The following is a 17828-nucleotide window of genomic DNA, read 5'->3' as shown; positions in this document are numbered from 1 at the left end:
TGGAGCTGCTCGCGACTGGAGGGAGGGGATACAATACTTGACCAGCCTGTGACTGTACACCCGAGACAGCGGACGCCGGTGCCTTCTTCTTGCCCCATCGGCCGAGAACTGCCTGCATGTCAATACCATCGTCGACTTCCTGGGTGCTGCCCTCGTCCCTCTGGCTCTTGTCATGGGCAATGCCAGCAAATGCCCTACACGACTTGTCAACAGATTGTGTCCGATGCAATGTAAGTAACCTACATGATGTTCGACACCATAGTGTCGTTCATTGACTTCACGAGCTCGGCAATACCTTCGTCGTACATTCTGCTGTTCGCATCCGCGTGTTTACGCAACCTGTCTATGCCGGCTTTCAAGCGATCATGCCTGCAAGACAAAGATGATTAGCAATTGTGCGCAGGATATTAAATAACTTACTCCGTGGCATAAGTCTTCTCGTCGAAGTTGACGGTGGTATTGCCTGCCAATGCTTCATCGAAGGCAACTAAGATCTGTCAATGCGTCAGGTTATCCGATACCCATGCAGAAGCCCAGCTACTCACTGCGCTGCAGGTCAGAGCGATCATATTGCTCGACGGCGGCTTGACGTTGATGTCGAAGCGAGACCGGTTCTCGCGGCGAAGGGCTTCCGGGTGCTGCCCTAGCCACCACTGCCGCGCCATGATCTCCGCGATCACGACACTGTGGAAAGGCGTGTCAAGCTCGGGCTCGTCCCACAGCTTATTCGTGGCAGTTAGCGGAGTAGGTTAAGCACTACGAAGCATGGATATTACCTCGGGGGAAACGTCCGGGTCCGGCATCACTACGTTCCCGTAATGGAACGTGTTCTGGTTGCGGAGATATTTGATCCGCGCCTCCTTCGCCTTCTGCAACTTGTCATTGCGAGCAACCGCGTCGAGGCCAACACCGGAAATCTTCACTGATAGGAATTCCTTCTCCACCACCCGTTTGGCTTTCTGCTTCAACTCCTGCCGGACCTGTGCGGCGACTTTGTAGACCTAGGGGCTCACAAGATTACAGTCAGTCCACGACTCGCAGTATGGCAGACACTTACATATTTGATCATACGATTCTTCATCTTGGTGTTCTCCCACAACTCCTGGTACGTCTCCTGGAAATCTTCAGTCTGGTACTGGGCGTTCTTCTCGACCAACAGCTCGATGATGTCTTGAGGCACGTCGAACTTCTCAACCCTCTGGCCCCTTTTGCGGGGCCACGCATTTTCGACCGCGATGTACACGCGGAGCTCTTGCTGGGCCCGCTGCAGGAAGCTCTTAATGGGCTCCTTCATCAGTGGATCGTTGCTCGACTGCGATGCGGCATCCTTGGCGCCGGCGTCCTTGGCGCGGGCAGCCTTCTGCGACACCTTCCCCTTGCCCTTTCGGCCACTGTGCTGCTCAACGTCCTTGACGATCAACTAGGACGCACATTAGTACAGTCAATGACGCTTGCCTATCACTTACCCCATCATCTGAATCGCGTTCTTCTCCCCCATCTCTCTCGCTATCGTCGTCCTGCTCCTCGGCTGGCGGCTTGAAAGAACTACTCTCATCTCCCGAATCATCGACGTTGATGGGGGACTGCACCGACAACTTGCCCGGCTGGTTACGCGGCCGCTTTGTACTTCGAGTGGGGCTGCTGCTCCTTTCCGTAACACGAGGACCTGTCCAGTAAGCAGTTAGTCGCGGAGCAGGTCGCGCATCAGCTTTATAGACCGTAATGGAAGCCACTTGCCTTCTGGATCGGATGATTGCAGCTCATCCATGTCCGTATCCCCATGAACTTCGTCATCGCTGCTCTCCAGCACCTTCCGGACGCGACGTGTCCTTGTCGGCTTGTTTGAATTGCGAGCTAGTCGAGAGTGACTAAACGACACACGTAAGCCGAGGCTGTCACTTACCTAGAAGTGACGCGACACGATCCTCGTCCTTAGATACCGCATCCTCCTTCTCCACCGGCTTGCCTGCAAGGACGTACCATTAGGCCGACGAAGGTGGGGACAGACTCATCTTACGGTGCACAGTCGTCTCACCCTCCATCACATCGTCGGGTCCGGGAGACGCATTCTTCGTAGCCTGAGCTTCCTTCTGCTTGTTCTTAAGCCGCACCGGGCTGGACTCTTCCACTTCAACGAGCTTGGGAGACGCGTCGTTCGTAACCTGAGACTTCTTCTGCTTCTTCTTGGGCTGCTCCGGGCTGGACCCTGCATCGCTACCCACCATCTCCTCGTCTTGGCGAGCCTTCCTCTTGCGCTGCTTGGGAGACACTCGGGTGGGATGAAGGGGTGAGGACTCTGCATCGCTACTCGCGTTCTCCTCGTCTTGCTGAGCCTTCCTCTTGCGCCGCCTGGGGGACGCTCGGGTGGGATGAGGGGGGAGACTATAGCTTATTGAGCATTGTTATCTACTCAGAGTGAGGTACGTACTCGTCTTGTCTTTCCTCTTCGAAGCCTGAGGAGACTGGTCCTCCAGACTCGCTTCATCCTCGGGCATTTCGTCCGATGCGTGCTCTCTGTCATGTTCGGCTGCCATCATGGCGGCAGCGTTTGTTTGTATTGCTAAGTCTTTGTCAGTGTCCCTCCGGTAGTCAGTAGTATGCTTGTACGAACTGTCTAGACGCTCCTTCTCCTCGTTGCCTTTCTTGCTTGCTTCCGCGACCATGGACCGAGCCAAGACGTCGAGTGCTCTCGCTGTCAAGTCCGGTCGCTGCGGCCTCAAAGCGTTCTTCATTAAGTTGAGTCGCTCGGCGTAGGTCATGGGGGCCGCTTCAGTTGCGGCATTGGCCGCGGGCTTGGTCGAGCCAGCAGCCCCCTTCTTCGAGACTGGCTTGCTAGTCGACGTCCGTTTTGAACCAGCGGAGGGCGGCTTGCTTGCGGCAGCAGCCTTCGACTTCGACGGAGCACTTCGGGTGTCCCTCGACGGAGCAGTAGACCGTGTCTCGCGCCGAGACATCTGAACTTGAGACGGGGCGAGACGACGAGCAGTATGAGCAGGGTCAAGGACTGAGGACTGAGTACTGAGTACTGACCGTGAGTGCAAAATTGTGCGAAGTGTGGGAGATCATGATGCGGAGATATATGCCTCCGGTCCGCCACGGGTCTTGCGCTCTAGAAGAGCTGAAGGTAGCCGCCGATGGCTCGAATAGTTGTGGTCAACCTGGGGACGAACACAGAAGTCATTCAACGTTCAATTTTCTACGAGATGAGGAGTCTGTAGGACGGCTGAACACCCGCCTGATTTGTTTTCGGCCTGATTTGTTTTCGGCACTTGTAGACTACAGTGAATCGATTTGACTTATACTGGGCCGGCATCGTTCATGCATGCATGTGTGATCGGTGTTGAGATAGAACTATTGCACCCAAGGCTGCAAACGTTGACATGCTGAGACAAGAAAATACGACAGCGACGGAAAACAGAGCACAAATTTCGACGGAAAACAGAGCACAAATAGCGACGGAAAACAGAGCACAAATATGTATAAGTCCTTGATTAGACCCCGTCCAGCCATGCTTCCAGGCGCATCGTCGACATAACCTGCATCTGCCGCCAAATCGCTCGCGCCGACCGCACGGCCCAGTCGGTGAGTTCGCGTTCCGTGAATCTCGCGTCATCCGGGACTGTGATGTTAGAAGGCGTCGGGAGCGGTCCGGAGGTGTACCGCTTTGCGCGGAGCACGTAGGGCTTTGCACCCGGGCTCATGTTGTCGAGGACGCATCGCGCGGTAGTCTCGTACTCGTCGAGAGCATGGAGAAGGACCCATGCTTGGTCCATGAGAGTATTGAGATGGGCGCACATATCAGGGACGCCTGCGCCGCGCATGTCGCGACGTATATACTGTAGAATGATGAAATCAGCCGGTTGAAGATTAAGTAGAGAAAACGAACCATAGTTTTGAATGACGCCAATATCTTCTTGCTGTCCCACCCATACGCTACCGCGTCGTCGACAAGATTATAGTCTTCCGGGGGTACGAAGACTAGGGCGGTGGTGACTTGCCCGAAGATCGGACGGTCTTCGAACGAGATGCCGGTGGCGCAGAGACGTCCCGTCTGGAGTCGAGCGGAGGCGGGGTCAATGAGGTATTCATCGACCGGGAATACCTCCTCCTGGTTGCGGTCCTTGGTACGATGGTACCAATTTCCCCATTGACGAGGCTCGCGCGGGTCTTGGGCTCTCGCGGCTCGCCACGCCTTCAAGATATCGGCGTGCGGCTTCGAGCGACTCGGAGTGTCCTGCTTCTCGACGGCGCACCCGATCAGCCACCCTAGGAGGGGTGCGTGGTCGGTGTCTTTTTCACGTTTGAGCTGCTGATAGATCAGTATTGCTATGTTAGTCGCGAGACGCGAGCACGCACCTTTCTCATACAGTCAGGCATGCCCTGCGACTGACAATACTCCTGACTGAGCATGGTCTCGTTGCATAATTGGCCCACTACGACCGTATACTCGGAGTCCGAGATGAACCCATCTCCTCGACGCATCTCGCCGACGCAGCTGTAATAACCGCCACCGACCGAGTCGTCTGCCGCCCTAAACTTCCTGTCGAATAATGATGTGACGCTGCTATTGCCTCCGTTGTGCACGGGGCCCGGCATCGAGGTCGTAGGTGGAGGCGAGGTAGGTGGCGGCGAGGTAGGTGGAGGCGAGTCTGAGAGTGCGATCAGGTCGGTGCTGTAGAGAGTCGCGTCCGAGGGACAGTCGACTTGAGGGGATATCGATCGGACGCACACCTCGTGCGATCGTAAGAAGCTATTGCTCATTGCACTCCCACAGGAAGTGTCCTATGAGAGTGCAAGTGCGCATAGCCGACGCCGCGGCCCAAGCTTTCGGTCCGACCTTCCTATTCTAGCACGGGTACCTGCCGTCGAACTTGAAGTGCCCTCTCGGATCTCACTCTGGGCTGTGATCTCGTCCAAGATTGCCACATACGGCTCCAACGCTCGAGGCCAGCTAGCTACAGGCGACATCAACGATGCCCACGTATTCACGCCATGTCTTTTTCACGGATGCAGTTGCATCGTAAAAATCACATAAGAATGTACAACATAGGGGACGGCGTGTAGCACATCAGAGACCGACGAAGAGATCGCTGCGGATGAAACCGCGCTCCATGTACATGGGCAGCGCGGTCCTCCAGTACTTCGCCCTCTCCTTCTCCTCGGGCGACGCGCTGTGCATCCGCGGCACAACGCGCGTGACAGCGATAGCAAGGCGCATGCCGATGTCCTTCGCCACGCGCTCTGCAGATGTGCCCGTCTCCTCTCCATAGCACTCGTTCGCTAGGAAAGACTCGATCCGAAGAGTCGGGAGGGCACGGCGGGCTCCGATGGCGACCTTGGCGTAGGAGAGGCGGATGGATTCCAGGTGGTCGACGAACTTGCCCCAGCCGTGCGAGGGGACGGTGGCGGGCTCGCGGCCGCGGGTGGTCTTCACCCACTGAGGTGAAGGAGTAAGATATTTTTTTAGGAGACTGATTAATTCGGGACGTACCATGTGATGCTCGTCGTCATCCCAGTCGGTGAGGGTCTTTGCTCTGTCAGCGCGATTGAGGAACTCCGGGAAGCCGTCGCGGTTGTACAAAAGAACGCGACACTCGATGCGCTCGCCCACACCGCGTTCGCCCACACCGCGTTCGTAATCGGTGGAAGTAGACGAGGTCGCCTGAGGCGGCCCGATGAGAGCGTGCAGAAAGCCCTGCAGCAGCGGCTGGCTGTTTACGAGCTCCGCGATCTGCAACGGTGGTCATGTTCAGACGTCAAGAACGGGCATGCTGCGTGATTTACCTTGCTAGTCTGGTATACGAATTCTTCTGCTGTCTGCGCCACCGAGCAGAAGAAGATCAGGGGACCAAGTACACTCGGGAGCCCGGTCCTAGAGACCTTGCTCTCGTCGCAGTCTTCATTATTGACCGCAGCATCAGTATGCACGGCACTGCACTTAAGCACGGTCTTCAGGGTGTTTGTCTCGATGATGCTGTTTTCCACGGCGGCGATGGTCGATCGAAAGGAGTCGGGCTCGCTCTCTCGCAGAACGAGAGCCATGTAGCTGGCGATGTCGTTGGTAAGGTCTTCCTCGAGTGTTGGTGCAATGAGCACAATCTTGCGCTCAGCGGACCAGAAGTCGACGCTAGTGGTTCCACATGTCAGGACGACAGATATAGGAGTAGCAAACACGGGTTAACTTACCGAATGCACCGCACGAAGGCAACCCAGCTCTTCGAGGCTGCATCGGAGGAGACTATCTTGTTGTTCCATGCATTAACCACAAAATTCTGCAGTATGTGGTACTGTTTCTCATCGGCGCCGTGAATATCCTATGTAAAATTGGTGCTCAGTTCCCGCAGCGTGTTGAATAAAGAATGATGACTTCACCTGGGTGACAAACCCACGCCCGCAAGCATGAGTCCACCCGCGCTTCAGCTGCAAGAGGTACCCAAGGAGACGGGTTGAAAGCTTGCGATCACACCCATCGTGGGCAGATCCAGCCTGCAGTGCTCCTAGGAACTGCTGTGGTAAGTCGTCAAAGGTCGTCGCCGAAATCACCATGTCGTCGAGGGGAGTTTCGCCTGCGAGGAGTCGGGTGTGGGGCCCGGTGATTCGATCGTTCTCCCTGAATGAGTTGCCCGGCGACCGAATGGCGACATCCGGGAGCTGCTGAGCTGCGTTCGGCGGCGTCCCAGGCGGGTTGGTGGACGTCTGCGTTGCGTCAGAGTTGGGAAGACTGGACTCGGTGCCGTCACTATGGATAGAGTCGGTGTCGGAGTTGGGGTGATCGCAAGTGTCGAGAGACGGGTCGTTCATAGTAGACATGGTGAGTACTGAGGAGCAGCGAGGTGGGCGTTGGCCTGTCGGCGTCGCCTTCGTATCCGTCAGCATACAAACAGCGACCGTGTGAACCTTCGGGCCTTGGCGGTGGCACCTCTAAGCTTGAAGCTTGAAGGGTTTAGCCCGGCATGGTGTCAGTACAAGGAGGATCGCGCACCTTTCTCTTCGAACCGAGAACCAATAACTTACACGTTTGCAAGGACTCGCGATGCCGACACACCAAATGCAAGCGGCACCTCCCAAAACGGTTGCTGTCGCAGGGGATACGGCAGCAACTGTATTGGGCAATGCCGTAAGCGCCGTGCTTTGACCGTGTCAGTTGCGAGCATACATATGCCATGAGTGAGGTGATATTGTCTGACGCGTAGGTCTGTTCAAGTTCCCTACAGGCTAGTATTGAAGCTGTGGAATGCAGGTATGTGTAAGCGATAGAGCGACCATATGAAAGTCACAAAACATCACCACGGCAGTGTAGTTCTTCCCGTAATCCCAGCTGGTGGTCAACTGAACTGCGTCTGCCGAGTACAGAGCTAAGTGCAGAGATGTACATAGGCAGCGGTGAGTGCTGAAATACGAGGAGGAGAAATAGGAATCTCACCTTTTTACCGATTGAATAGAGATCAACCGCCCGCGGCTCACAGATGGGTTTGGCGCTCCATAGTGCGCTCTCCGCGGACTAAGAACTCACTCTTCGTATCCTCTCTACGACACCCGAAGTCAAAGAAAAACAAATAACTGATCAGTAATGCAAGAAGTTGTCCCAGCGATGAGAGATCAATTGACACAACCTTTGTCGGAATACTAGACGAATGAGATGGGCAATCCCCCGCGCGTCGTACCGCCCGGCGCCATCAGGACCTGTCAAGCTTACGACACAGACCCTTCAGGCCGTTCAGGGCCAGTTGACGGTGAGATCAGACGCCGTGCTGCTGCTCTGACCTGGCTCCGCTGTCACTCCCCGCGCTCTCTTCACAAAGTCCACAGTACCAGACCAGCAGCCAGTGAGTAATGCAATAATCTGTCCGAAAAATCCGTACTTAATCGACTCACCACTTGTTGACAAACTGGAGGAATGCGAGGGTCAAAAAAAGCGTGTGTCTTCCCGGGCACACAGGACGACACGACTTGTCCAGCATGTGACAAGCCGCTCAAGACCAGTCAAGGGCTTATGGCACACCTGTCGACGGCGCGATCATGCCTTTGGTACCGCAAGGGCAAGAACAGAGTTCCCGTTGAGCACAACATACCAGAAGTTACCGAGACCGCCGAGTGCAATGTGTCCGGCACCGACGACGCAATGGATGAGGACGAACCATATGAAGACTTCCATACCTTCCTAGACCACGGCAATCTCTTCCACTTTGAGCTCCCAGCAGAGGCCGAGGTCATGGAGGAGCAAGCTGGCAATGACAGCGGCCCATCCTGTTCAACGACTCGAACCGAGGCTGCTCCACGCCGACGACCACCAGCGGCCCCCGCCTTAGATGACGACGAAGATACGCGAGTAGAAGACGTTGACACGACAGCCGGCCGAGTGATACGAATGGAGCCGCGGATTGTGGACACTTGGAAGGCGTTCTTTGCGGAGGACTCGGCAACGGAAGGGAGCGCCGACTCAGAGGAGGATCGGATGGATGTCGACAGCGAGGAGGGTGAGGGAGGATGTGCACAGGAACGAGACCCGAACGGTCGATGGAAACCGTTTGCCTCGGAGCTCGACTGGCGCGTGGCGAACTGGATAATCAGGGAGGATGTGGGACAAGGATCGTTAAATCGCTTCCTCAGCATACCAGGGGTACGTCGTGCAGTGCCATATCTCTATTGCCTCACTTGCCGCATTACTTACCGCAATTGGCGGCCAGGTCGTGGAGAAATTAGGACTTACATTCAAGGATGTCCGTGAGCTATTCATCAAAGTAGACGCCCTTCCCGACCGCGCTGCATGGAAAACCACGTCTCTGACGTTTCCGGATCGTATTGATGAAGAGCACTTGGTGCGTTACAGGGACATCCTTGAAGCGATCAAGGCCCTTCTCGGAAATCCAGCACATGCCAAAGACATCGTGTATCGGCCGCGACGCGTGTTCGCCGACCGATCGAGAACGAAGAGAATCTACTCCGAAATGTGGACAGGTTTATGGTGGAACGCGGTACAGGTACAGTGACTTCGTGCTTTGTCCATTGCTACGTACGACAAACTAATGTTTGACATACTTCAGTCTCTACTCCCGGACGGCGCAGCAGTCGCGCCCGTGATAATTTCGACGGATAAAACCCAACTTACACAGTTCTGCGGCAACAAGTCGGCCTACCCAGTGTATCTCACACTAGGCAACATCCCCCGCGCTCTCCGCCGCAAGCCGTCCGAGCATGCCTGCGTCTTATTAGGGTATCTCCCCGTCTCGAAGGTCAGCAAGGACAAGCTCACGAAGCGCGAGCGTAGAGCGCGCAACCAGCGTCTCTTCCATGCGGCGATGAGGATAATCCTGCGCCCTCTCATCCGCGCTGGCGAGGAAGGCATGGACGTGACTAGCGGCGACGGGACTGTCAGACGGGTGCATCCAGTGCTCGCAGCCTACGTCGCCGACTACCCCGAACAAGCGCTCGTCACCTGCTCGAAATACGGCACCTGTCCGAAGTGCTACTGCCCTGCGGACAGACTAAGCGAGCCCTCTCCCTGTGATCCGCGCAGCTCAACGTCTACGGCACAAACCATTAACGAGGCGTGGACAGACTCAGGCACGGCAGCGGCAGCCGAAAGTCAGTGCAAGGAAAGGGAAGTATGCGGTGCCGTCACGAAGCCGTTCTGGCTCGGCCTCCCGTACACCGACATACACATGTCGGTAACACCAGATATACTGCATCAAGTATATCAGGGTGTCTTTAAACACCTCGTTTCTTGGTGTCACGACCTTCTAGGGCCTACAGAACTAGACCGCCGTCTCCGCTCCCTTCCTCCCGCGTTCGGCGTCCGCCACTTCAAACACGGGATTTCTTCGCTGGCGCAGGTATCCGGGAAGGAACGCAAAGAGATGGCGAAGGTGCTCTTGGGGTGCTTGATAGGGAAGATCCCGAAGCCCGTCATGATCGCGTTTCGCTCACTGTTAGATTTTATCTATCTTGCACAGTATCCCACCCACGATGACGACACCCTACGCTACCTCACCGACGCGCTCGACACTTTCCACAAGCATAAAGACGTCCTTGTCAAGCTCGGGATCCGAGATTCCCTGAATATACCGAAGATTCACAGCCTCCTCCACTATGCTGAATCCATCCGACTCTACGGCACAACAGACAATTACAACACCGAAGCCTTCGAGAGGCTACACATTGATTTCGCAAAAGATGCATGGCGCGCAACGAATCATCGCGACGAGTTCCCGCAGATGGTCAAGTGGATCTCGCGTCGGGAAAAAATCACTATGTACGAGGTGTTCCAGGGCCAATGCGAGGCAGAAGACGAGCCAAACGAGTCCGAGGATGAAGACGAAGCATGTCCTGGGCAACCACCACCGCCGAAACCTTCGGGCGACACCGTCTCCGAGGCCCAGATGGACGACTCCGTGGGTGAGGGGCGACGTATCAAACTCGCTAAGTATCCGCAGGCCCCTCGGCAGCACATCACAGCCATTCAGGAGCGTCACCGTGCTCCGGCATTCAAGAACGCGCTCCTTCGACTCATCAATGACTTACAGCCAGAAGAACTCAGAATCGGCCGACGCCACTTGGAAGAGACATGGGTACCGTTCGACCGTGTTGACGTCTACCATAAATTCCGGTTCAAGCGTTACGAACTGCTGGATGGCAAGGATGAAATGGATGAAGTGAAGGCGGTCCCTGCCACGAGGCAGGGTCGGAAGAATCGATTCGATACCATCATCGCGTTGCAAAATGAAGAGGCAGAGTCAACAGGCATCAGAGGTGAGTACATGTGTACATGCAGTAGCACGCCGTCCCAGGTACAGTCGTAACTCATTATTGTGAATTTCCAGGTACTAGAGCCGGAAGGGTCAAAGTAATCTTCACATTGCCCAGGAAGTTGTCCGCCGTCCATGGAAATGGTCCTGCCCCTTCGTGGTGGCCAAAAGGACCACTCGCTTATGTCGAGTGGTACGCCCCGTTCTCTAGTGCCGCCGACCCAACTCATCTTATGTACACCGTGCGCAAATCCGCTCCTCGCGCCGACGGCTTACCCCACGCCTCGATCATACCCCTCGAACAAATCACTCAATCTTGCCAGCTATTGCCATCTTTCCCGGAGGGCCCCAATGGCGTGGTTCCCGACAACTGGACGTCAGACAACGTCTTGGACCTCGCGCGAACTTTCTACTTGAATAATTGGGCAAGCATGTACAGCTATCAAACACTTTGGTAGCCCTGCTGCGAGACGGTCCGTTTGCTCAATCTCGTCTGTATGACGCCTACTAATAGGACATCTAGACTCATCTCTCGGTGAGAGAGATCATTATCTACTACATCGGTTACATTGCTACTGAGTCTACTCGTGGCAGTCGTGACTGGGCTCTGCTCCGTGCGCAGACCCTATACCGTACCGTCCCGGGGGCGATGAACTCTGCGTGGCGGGCCAACCCACTTTCTTCCTGCGCTGAGAAGCCGGATTCTGAGGTCGTTCAGCTGTTCGGCGGCAACATGGACAGACTCGAGCGCGAGTATGGCACGCTCCTCGCAACGACACTCGAAGCTCAACCGGGAACAGCAAAAGAACACCAAGTTCTTCTATCGTGTGTACCCCGACCCGCAGATCGTTTACCTCGAGGGAGATGCGTCGCGCAAGTAGGTCCGTCTGTGTACGTTCCCCGCGCTCATCCACTGTCACTCCGAGTTCATCTCCAAGGATGGTTGAAGCTGCTCGAAGTTCCGCATCGCGCTTCCCGGCCGCTCCATTTCAACGCCAAGTCGGACAACCAGGACCACGCAATTATCCTCTATCGTGGCTAGCGCATCCAGGGCATTGGTAGAGCGTGTTGAGCTCGTAGGAGAGAGGGCAATCGACCAGTAGTAATATTCTAGTAGTACCGGGTGGGTAGAGCCCTACGTCACGTGGAGGTCATTTCACTTGAATGTCGCCTACGCTGTAATAACCACTCTCATCACCACTGCCCGCTATGCCGCCGCCCGCCCTCTTATTACCACCCGCGCACCGCTGCACTTAGTGAGGACTCGGACCACCTCGCAGCCCGCTTGCAGTCTTGCTGCATACCTTCTCTGCGCCTGCTTCTCGCCGCCTCGCCGCCTGCCTTCTCGCCTTCTCGCCGCCTGCCCTTCTCGCCGCCTGTCCTCTCGCCCACCCGCTCAACCACGAGCACACAATCGCACCCGGGCACACGCTTGTCGCGCCGAGCGGTCATGTCCTTCACGCAGGGGCCTTGGGACTGGCGCGAGAAGCTCGACACCGAGCAGGGCAGACTGAAGACGACGGCGTCTGGCGGACGATGGTCGCCACTGCGAGCGTTGCAGGAGACAACAACTGGCACCGCTGGTGCGGGTGCACGATTTTGTCAAGGGTGTCGTGTATATGCTCAACTTTCTCAACGGACTTTGGCAGGATTCGCTCGTCGTGCGCGGTTCCTTTCTCTTCACATGTGGATGAGCTAACCTAGCTGTTGCGGCTTTGCGCGCGAACAGGCCCTGCGAATGAACCAGTACCATGTGCTGGTGACCTTCATCATCATCACGAGCTCCACCATCACTACGACCACCATCATGACCACCCCAGCGACTTGGACGTCGACATCGACGTGGACGACCGGCCTCTACAGCCCTGCGCGGGCTCGCAGGTGCAAGACCTCTTCTCGAGGTGTCGCGGTTGCAGTTGAATAGCAAACTCGTCAAGTCGTACGACCGCATGTCCAACGTCGAGGACGAGCCGCACGTCACGACCTCGAACCTGCGCGGCGCGACGCTCAAGATCGGCGAGCTCGAGCTCGAGCGTGCGCAACATCTCTCCGCGCCGAGCTCCGGACCGCTCGTCGAGAAGGACCACATCACGACAGCGCTGAACCACCTCATGAAGTGTGCGACGGATGAGGCGGCGCAGCACAGCCAGGTGGAGAGTGCGCGTGCGCAGATCGAGAAGGAGCTTGCCGACCTTAGCGCGGGGCTCTTCAACCAGGCAAGCAGCATAGTAGCGAAGGCGCGCATCGCGCAGGCGAAGAGCGAGCGGAAGGAGGAGGGGACGGAGCGTGCGCTTCACGCAGGTAGTCGGGATGCTGCAGACGCAGATGCAGACACTGCAGGCGGAGAAGGAGCGTGCGGATGGGTGGATGGAGGATATGCGTGCTACGATGGGTAATGGCAAGTGGGTCGACCGGGTGCATGAGCCAAGTCCAGCCATTCGACGTCTCTTGTCTTCGCATGCACCATACATACCAAGAGTACTTGTCCTTCATCGCGCACCTGCGTTCAATTCAATACGTCCGGCGACTCAACATCCACCAGCGATGTCGACGCTGCTCCCATTGCCTTTCCTGGCGTCTAGTGACGGACGATTCGTGTGTCATATTCGTCTGTATATACAATATGCATATAGCGCTGACACCTGCTTGCAGTGATCCGACGGTCCGGCTAGACCTTGCGCCCTCACTGAACTGGCTGTCGCGGAGATCCGTCATTTCGGCCATCCACGGCGGAGAACTCTCCATCGAGTCCATGCCTACACTTGTGCTCTTGCAAGAACTCGCGCCCTCCGCCATTCCTGGCCAATCACACAATACCCACATCTCATGTGCTCTCTGCGGGACTAGCATAATCTATCCGTCCAACAGCGCCTCAGGTTCGCCTACCACGGCCAACTTCCCGTCTCCGACATCCCACCGACCATCCATCAACAACACCTGGTCCGCATCTCGCTTCAAAAACTCCCTTGTCCACACCCTCTCCTCCGGCCCCGGCGCGCTCGTGCAATCGCGCAGCCAATCCCCTGCCACGCGCGCGCCAGCCAGTGAGCCCCCACCACAGTATACATCTTCCGCATCGCGATGACGTCGTCGGGGCTGCCCGTGTCCCTCCCGCTGTCTCCGCAGAACAATACCCAAGCCAAACCGACGATATACCCGCTCTGCACGGCGCACTGGTGCCTCACGCGCCTGCGCGCTACATGCTCAATGTGGGCGTTCGTCCGCATGGGCATCGTCGAGAAGATATGGGACGACGGCGTGTACATGCCCCCTGCGAGCCTCCGCACGGCGCAGTCACCTGCAGCGACCATCAATGGCACGAAACGTGATGGATTTGGTGCGGCAGAGGCGGACGAGGAGAACGAGCGCAGAACCTGAACGTGGTCTCGAGCTCCCACTCAACCGTGACCACCTGAATCAACTCAGATGCAGGTTCATCACACTGATCTCGTAGAATGGCAAGCTCAAAGGCGTCATGTACATGCTTGCCCGACTTCGTATGCACTGTACATAATGACCCGTAGCCTTAGTAGTATGACTTGATATGCTTGTAATGTGCTGTACTACGAGGGAACACTGACTAATGGTATAACACTTACCTGCTTACAATGGCTTTGATTGCACACTATTAACGTGAAGCTAGTATGAATACGAAGAGCACGACTGAAACCACATGAGTCAAGCAAGCTACAGAACTACTACACAATGTCTTCACGAGTCGGGTACCACTCCGCAACTGATCAAGAAGAGGTTGGGAATGATTGGTAGGGCTCTGAAAGCTGGGCGCCTTGCTTGGGTGACTAAGGTGTTTTTCCTGATGTAGTGATGAATATCAAACGGCGGACACATTGTACCGCAACTAGAATTATAAAACCCCTCAGCATAAGTACGGTGTAGATGACTGTACAGAATGGCCACGCACTTATGAGGATAATCTGAAACATTGTGAGTATTGACACCAGTTCTACAGCGCACTCACAGACACTTAACCCAAGGATACCAGATGGTGAGAGCAGAGAGTGAAGATACGCGGATGCGTGTGAGAGACTGAACGTTGCAAGCGATCAACTTTACCTCATAAGAAATTGAGTTGACGCGCGTAGGCGCGGGACACCGTTCACAGAAGTTCCCAAGCCGTCAAAGTGCTTTCAAGCTGGTACGACCCACCATTTCGCTATCCCCAGTTGCTGTCCCCAGTCAACTACTGCAGGTGAGAATACCTCATTTTTTGACGACTCTATGGACGCGCTAATGGAATTTTCAGTGCTATATTTTGCGATGAGGGGCAGAGCATCTGGGTTGCCATACGTCCGTCCCGGTGACGCAGATGACCGCACATGTCCGGCTTGCGACAAGGTGCTCAAGACGCCTCAAGGTCTTGCAGCGCACCTGTCAAGTGCGCGATCGTGTAAGTGGTATAATAAAGGAAAAAATCGAGAGCTCGGTGAGATAGCGGTTGCGGAAATTGTCGAGGAAGTTGCGGCCAGAGAAGACGAGGAGGACGGTACCTGGGACGACTTTCGCGACGTGTTGGAAAATAGGGATCTCTTCAGGTTCGACCTTCCTGTGCCTGTGGATAACTCCAGCATTGGCAACCAGAATGAAGCATCATCCTCTTCGTCTGCCCCACGTCCGGCTCCCCCGCCTTTACGTGTTCCAACCGTGCCTGCTCTGGACGACGACGAGGATACTAGAGTCGAAGAAGAGGACCCTCTGGCCGGGAGAGTCATACGCATGGAGCCGACCATCGTGGAAACATGGAGGGCGTATTTCGCAGAAGAGGATGAGGACGAGCCGATGGACGTGGACAATGCAGATGGGCCGGAGGCGGACGAGAGAATGGACGTGGATGATGAAGACAGGCCCCCAAACGAGTGTGACGGTAACGCAGTATGGAGACCATTTGCGTCTGAGCTCGACTGGCGCGTGGCTAAGTGGATAATCAGCGAGGATGTAGGGCAGAAGTCCTTGAACAGATTCTTGAGCATACCTGGGGTGAGTGGTTTTATACTTCTAAACTGGTACTATCTGACACTGATGCACGCCTCACAGGTAGTTGAGAAGCTTGGGCTCACCTTCAAAGATGTTCGGGAGCTCTTCATGAAGGTCGACGGTATTCCCGACCGGGCATCATGGAACACCTCCTCCCTTACATTCCCCGACAGACCTGATGAGGCCCACCTCGTTCGTTACCGCGACATACTGGAGGCAATAAAGGCCCTCCTCGGCAACCCTTCATATGCGAAGCACATTGTGTATCGCCCGAGACGAGTGTTCGCCGACAGGTCCCGGACAAAACGGATCTTCACGGAAATGTGGACGGGCTTGTGGTGGAACGCAGTACAGGTTCGTCCGCTTTACAGATTAGAACTTGGTACGCGTAATTAAAAATGTGTCCTAGGAACTGCTGCCCGAGGGTGCGGCTGTTGCGCCCGTGATCATATCTACGGACAAAACGCAGCTGACCCAGTTCTCGGGAAACAAGTCAGCATATCCTGTTTACCTCACCCTCGGCAACATCCCTCGTGCCATTCGCCGCAAGCCCTCTCAACATGCGTGTATTCTACTAGGATACCTTCCGGTGTCAAAAATCGACAAGGAGAAGATCACGAAACGCGAGCGGAAGTCGAGGGCGCAAAGGCTCTTCCACGCCGCAATGCGCGTCATCCTCAAACCGCTTATGCAAGCCGGTGTGGATGGCATGGAGGTCACTGGAGGCGACGGTTGTGTACGGCGCGTCCATCCCATTCTTGCGGCATACGTCGCCGACTTCCCAGAGCAGTGCCTTGTGACTTGCTCAAAGTACGGGACGTGCCCCAAATGCGATTGTCCCGCCGACAAACTGGGGGACCCCGTACCGGCCCAGCCTCGTACATCGGAAAGGACTGCGCAAGTCATCTCAGAAGCCTTCAGGACGAGCCGTAACGCTGCAGCTGCTGATGCGAGCTGCATGGAGCAGGACATCAGCGGTAACGTGAAAAAGCCGTTCTGGGCTGACTTGCCCTATACCGACATTCACCTCTCTATCACTCCAGACGTTCTGCATCAACTCTACCAGGGCGTTTTCAAGCACGTCCTATCATGGTGCCAAGATTTGCTGGGACCAAAGGAGCTGGATCGTCGTCTTCGCTGCCTTCCGCCGGCATTCGGCATACGTCACTTCAAACACGGCATATCGTCGCTCGCCCAGGTATCCGGTAAAGAGCGGAAGGAGATGGCCCGCATCCTGCTGGGCTGTCTCATAGGCAAGATCCCTAAGGCCGTCATGCTGGCTTTCCGCTCGCTGCTGGATTTCATTTATCTAGCTCAATATCCCACTCACGACGATACTACGCTACGGTACATGGAAGACGCATTGAAGACATTCCACCAACACAAGCACGTCCTCATCACCCTCGAGATCCGCGACCACCTGAACATTCCCAAACTACACTCCCTTCTCCACTACGTCAGTTCTATCCGTCAGTTCGGCACCACTGACAATTACAATACAGAAATGTTCGAGCGCCTCCACATTGACTTTGCGAAGAAAGCGTGGCGCGCCTCGAATCACCGAGATGAATTCCCTCAAATGATGAGGTGGATCTCGCGGCGGGAGAAGATGGCGCTGTATGAAGCGTTCCAGAAGGAGCGTTTGGCGGAGCTGGATGGCGACGGTTCAGACGACCCTGAAGAAGGTGGAGATGGCCCATCCACGGATACTATCACAGAGGCGGGCGCAGGTCGAGAAGAGGTTGTCAATGTTGGGAATACCATCAAGATCGCCAAGTACCCTCCGGCGCCGCAGCGGGATCCTGGCCGGGTCCAAGAGCAACACAACGCTCCCGGATTCACGACGGCCTTGGCCCATTACCTGAATGACCTTCAACCGCCAGAACTTCGTCTCACGCGCCGCGAGCTCTCTCGAACGTGGCTGCCCATCGACCGGGTGGACGTTTATCACAAGTTTCAGTTCACGCCTTGTGAGTTGTCGGATGGGAAGGTTGAGGTCGACGTGGTGAAGGCGATTCCTGGGTCCTCCGCGAAGGGGAGAAAGAGTCGGTTCGACACCGTCATTCTGCTTGACAATGACGAGGCGGAATC

At 55.8% G+C, this 17828-nt stretch overlaps 6 protein-coding genes across 6 annotated transcripts; 4 read left to right on the top strand and 2 right to left on the bottom strand.

Annotated features, from left to right (window-relative positions):
* Nucleotides 1-37: 37 nt before the first annotated feature.
* On the bottom strand, nt 38-2954 carry B0H18DRAFT_1124116 (uncharacterized protein; the record flags this gene model as incomplete). The annotated part of the gene is made up of 12 exons (XM_048034796.1): nt 38-194; nt 244-369; nt 421-494; nt 546-722; nt 777-1001; nt 1058-1420; nt 1467-1647; nt 1719-1854; nt 1904-1966; nt 2018-2359; nt 2429-2560; nt 2612-2954. Coding segments are annotated over 12 exons (2319 nt in total), but the record flags the coding sequence as incomplete, so codon positions are not given.
* A 537-nt stretch (nt 2955-3491) lies between these two features.
* On the bottom strand, nt 3492-6810 carry B0H18DRAFT_958758 (uncharacterized protein; the record flags this gene model as incomplete). The annotated part of the gene is made up of 9 exons (XM_048042725.1): nt 3492-3836; nt 3887-4306; nt 4357-4703; nt 4860-4955; nt 5077-5437; nt 5492-5731; nt 5785-6127; nt 6187-6314; nt 6373-6810. 9 exons carry the CDS (start codon nt 6808-6810, stop codon nt 3492-3494), a joined length of 2718 nt encoding a protein of 905 aa, XP_047887862.1.
* Nucleotides 6811-7897: 1087 nt separating this feature from the next.
* On the top strand, nt 7898-8990 carry B0H18DRAFT_884628 (uncharacterized protein; the record flags this gene model as incomplete). The annotated part of the gene is made up of 3 exons (XM_048041031.1): nt 7898-8249; nt 8331-8620; nt 8688-8990. The coding sequence occupies 3 exons, from the start codon at nt 7898-7900 to the stop codon at nt 8988-8990; spliced, it is 945 nt and encodes a 314-aa protein (XP_047887861.1).
* A 672-nt stretch (nt 8991-9662) lies between these two features.
* On the top strand, nt 9663-11203 carry B0H18DRAFT_884624 (uncharacterized protein; the record flags this gene model as incomplete). Its single annotated transcript, XM_048041030.1, has 3 exons — nt 9663-10259; nt 10464-10749; nt 10821-11203. 3 exons carry the CDS (start codon nt 9663-9665, stop codon nt 11201-11203), a joined length of 1266 nt encoding a protein of 421 aa, XP_047887860.1.
* A 992-nt stretch (nt 11204-12195) lies between these two features.
* Nucleotides 12196-14123, top strand: B0H18DRAFT_958756 (uncharacterized protein; the record flags this gene model as incomplete). The annotated part of the gene is given in 5 exon segments (XM_048042724.1): nt 12196-12328; nt 12609-13031; nt 13051-13147; nt 13398-13621; nt 13807-14123. 5 exon segments carry the CDS (start codon nt 12196-12198, stop codon nt 14121-14123), a joined length of 1194 nt encoding a protein of 397 aa, XP_047887859.1.
* A 960-nt stretch (nt 14124-15083) lies between these two features.
* Nucleotides 15084-16097, top strand: B0H18DRAFT_832403 (uncharacterized protein; the record flags this gene model as incomplete). Its single annotated transcript, XM_048039415.1, has 3 exons — nt 15084-15189; nt 15235-15744; nt 15802-16097. Coding segments are annotated over 3 exons (912 nt in total), but the record flags the coding sequence as incomplete, so codon positions are not given.
* Nucleotides 16098-17828: the final 1731 nt, after the last annotated feature.

The sequence above is a fragment of the Fomitopsis serialis genome (genome assembly GCF_022376445.1).
Source record: "Fomitopsis serialis strain Sig1Antser10 chromosome Unknown B0H18scaffold_114, whole genome shotgun sequence".
Lineage (NCBI taxonomy): Eukaryota > Fungi > Basidiomycota > Agaricomycetes > Polyporales > Fomitopsidaceae > Fomitopsis > Fomitopsis serialis.
The sequence above is the reverse complement of the archived record's forward strand: the minus strand, read 5'-3'. Positions and strand labels throughout refer to the sequence as shown.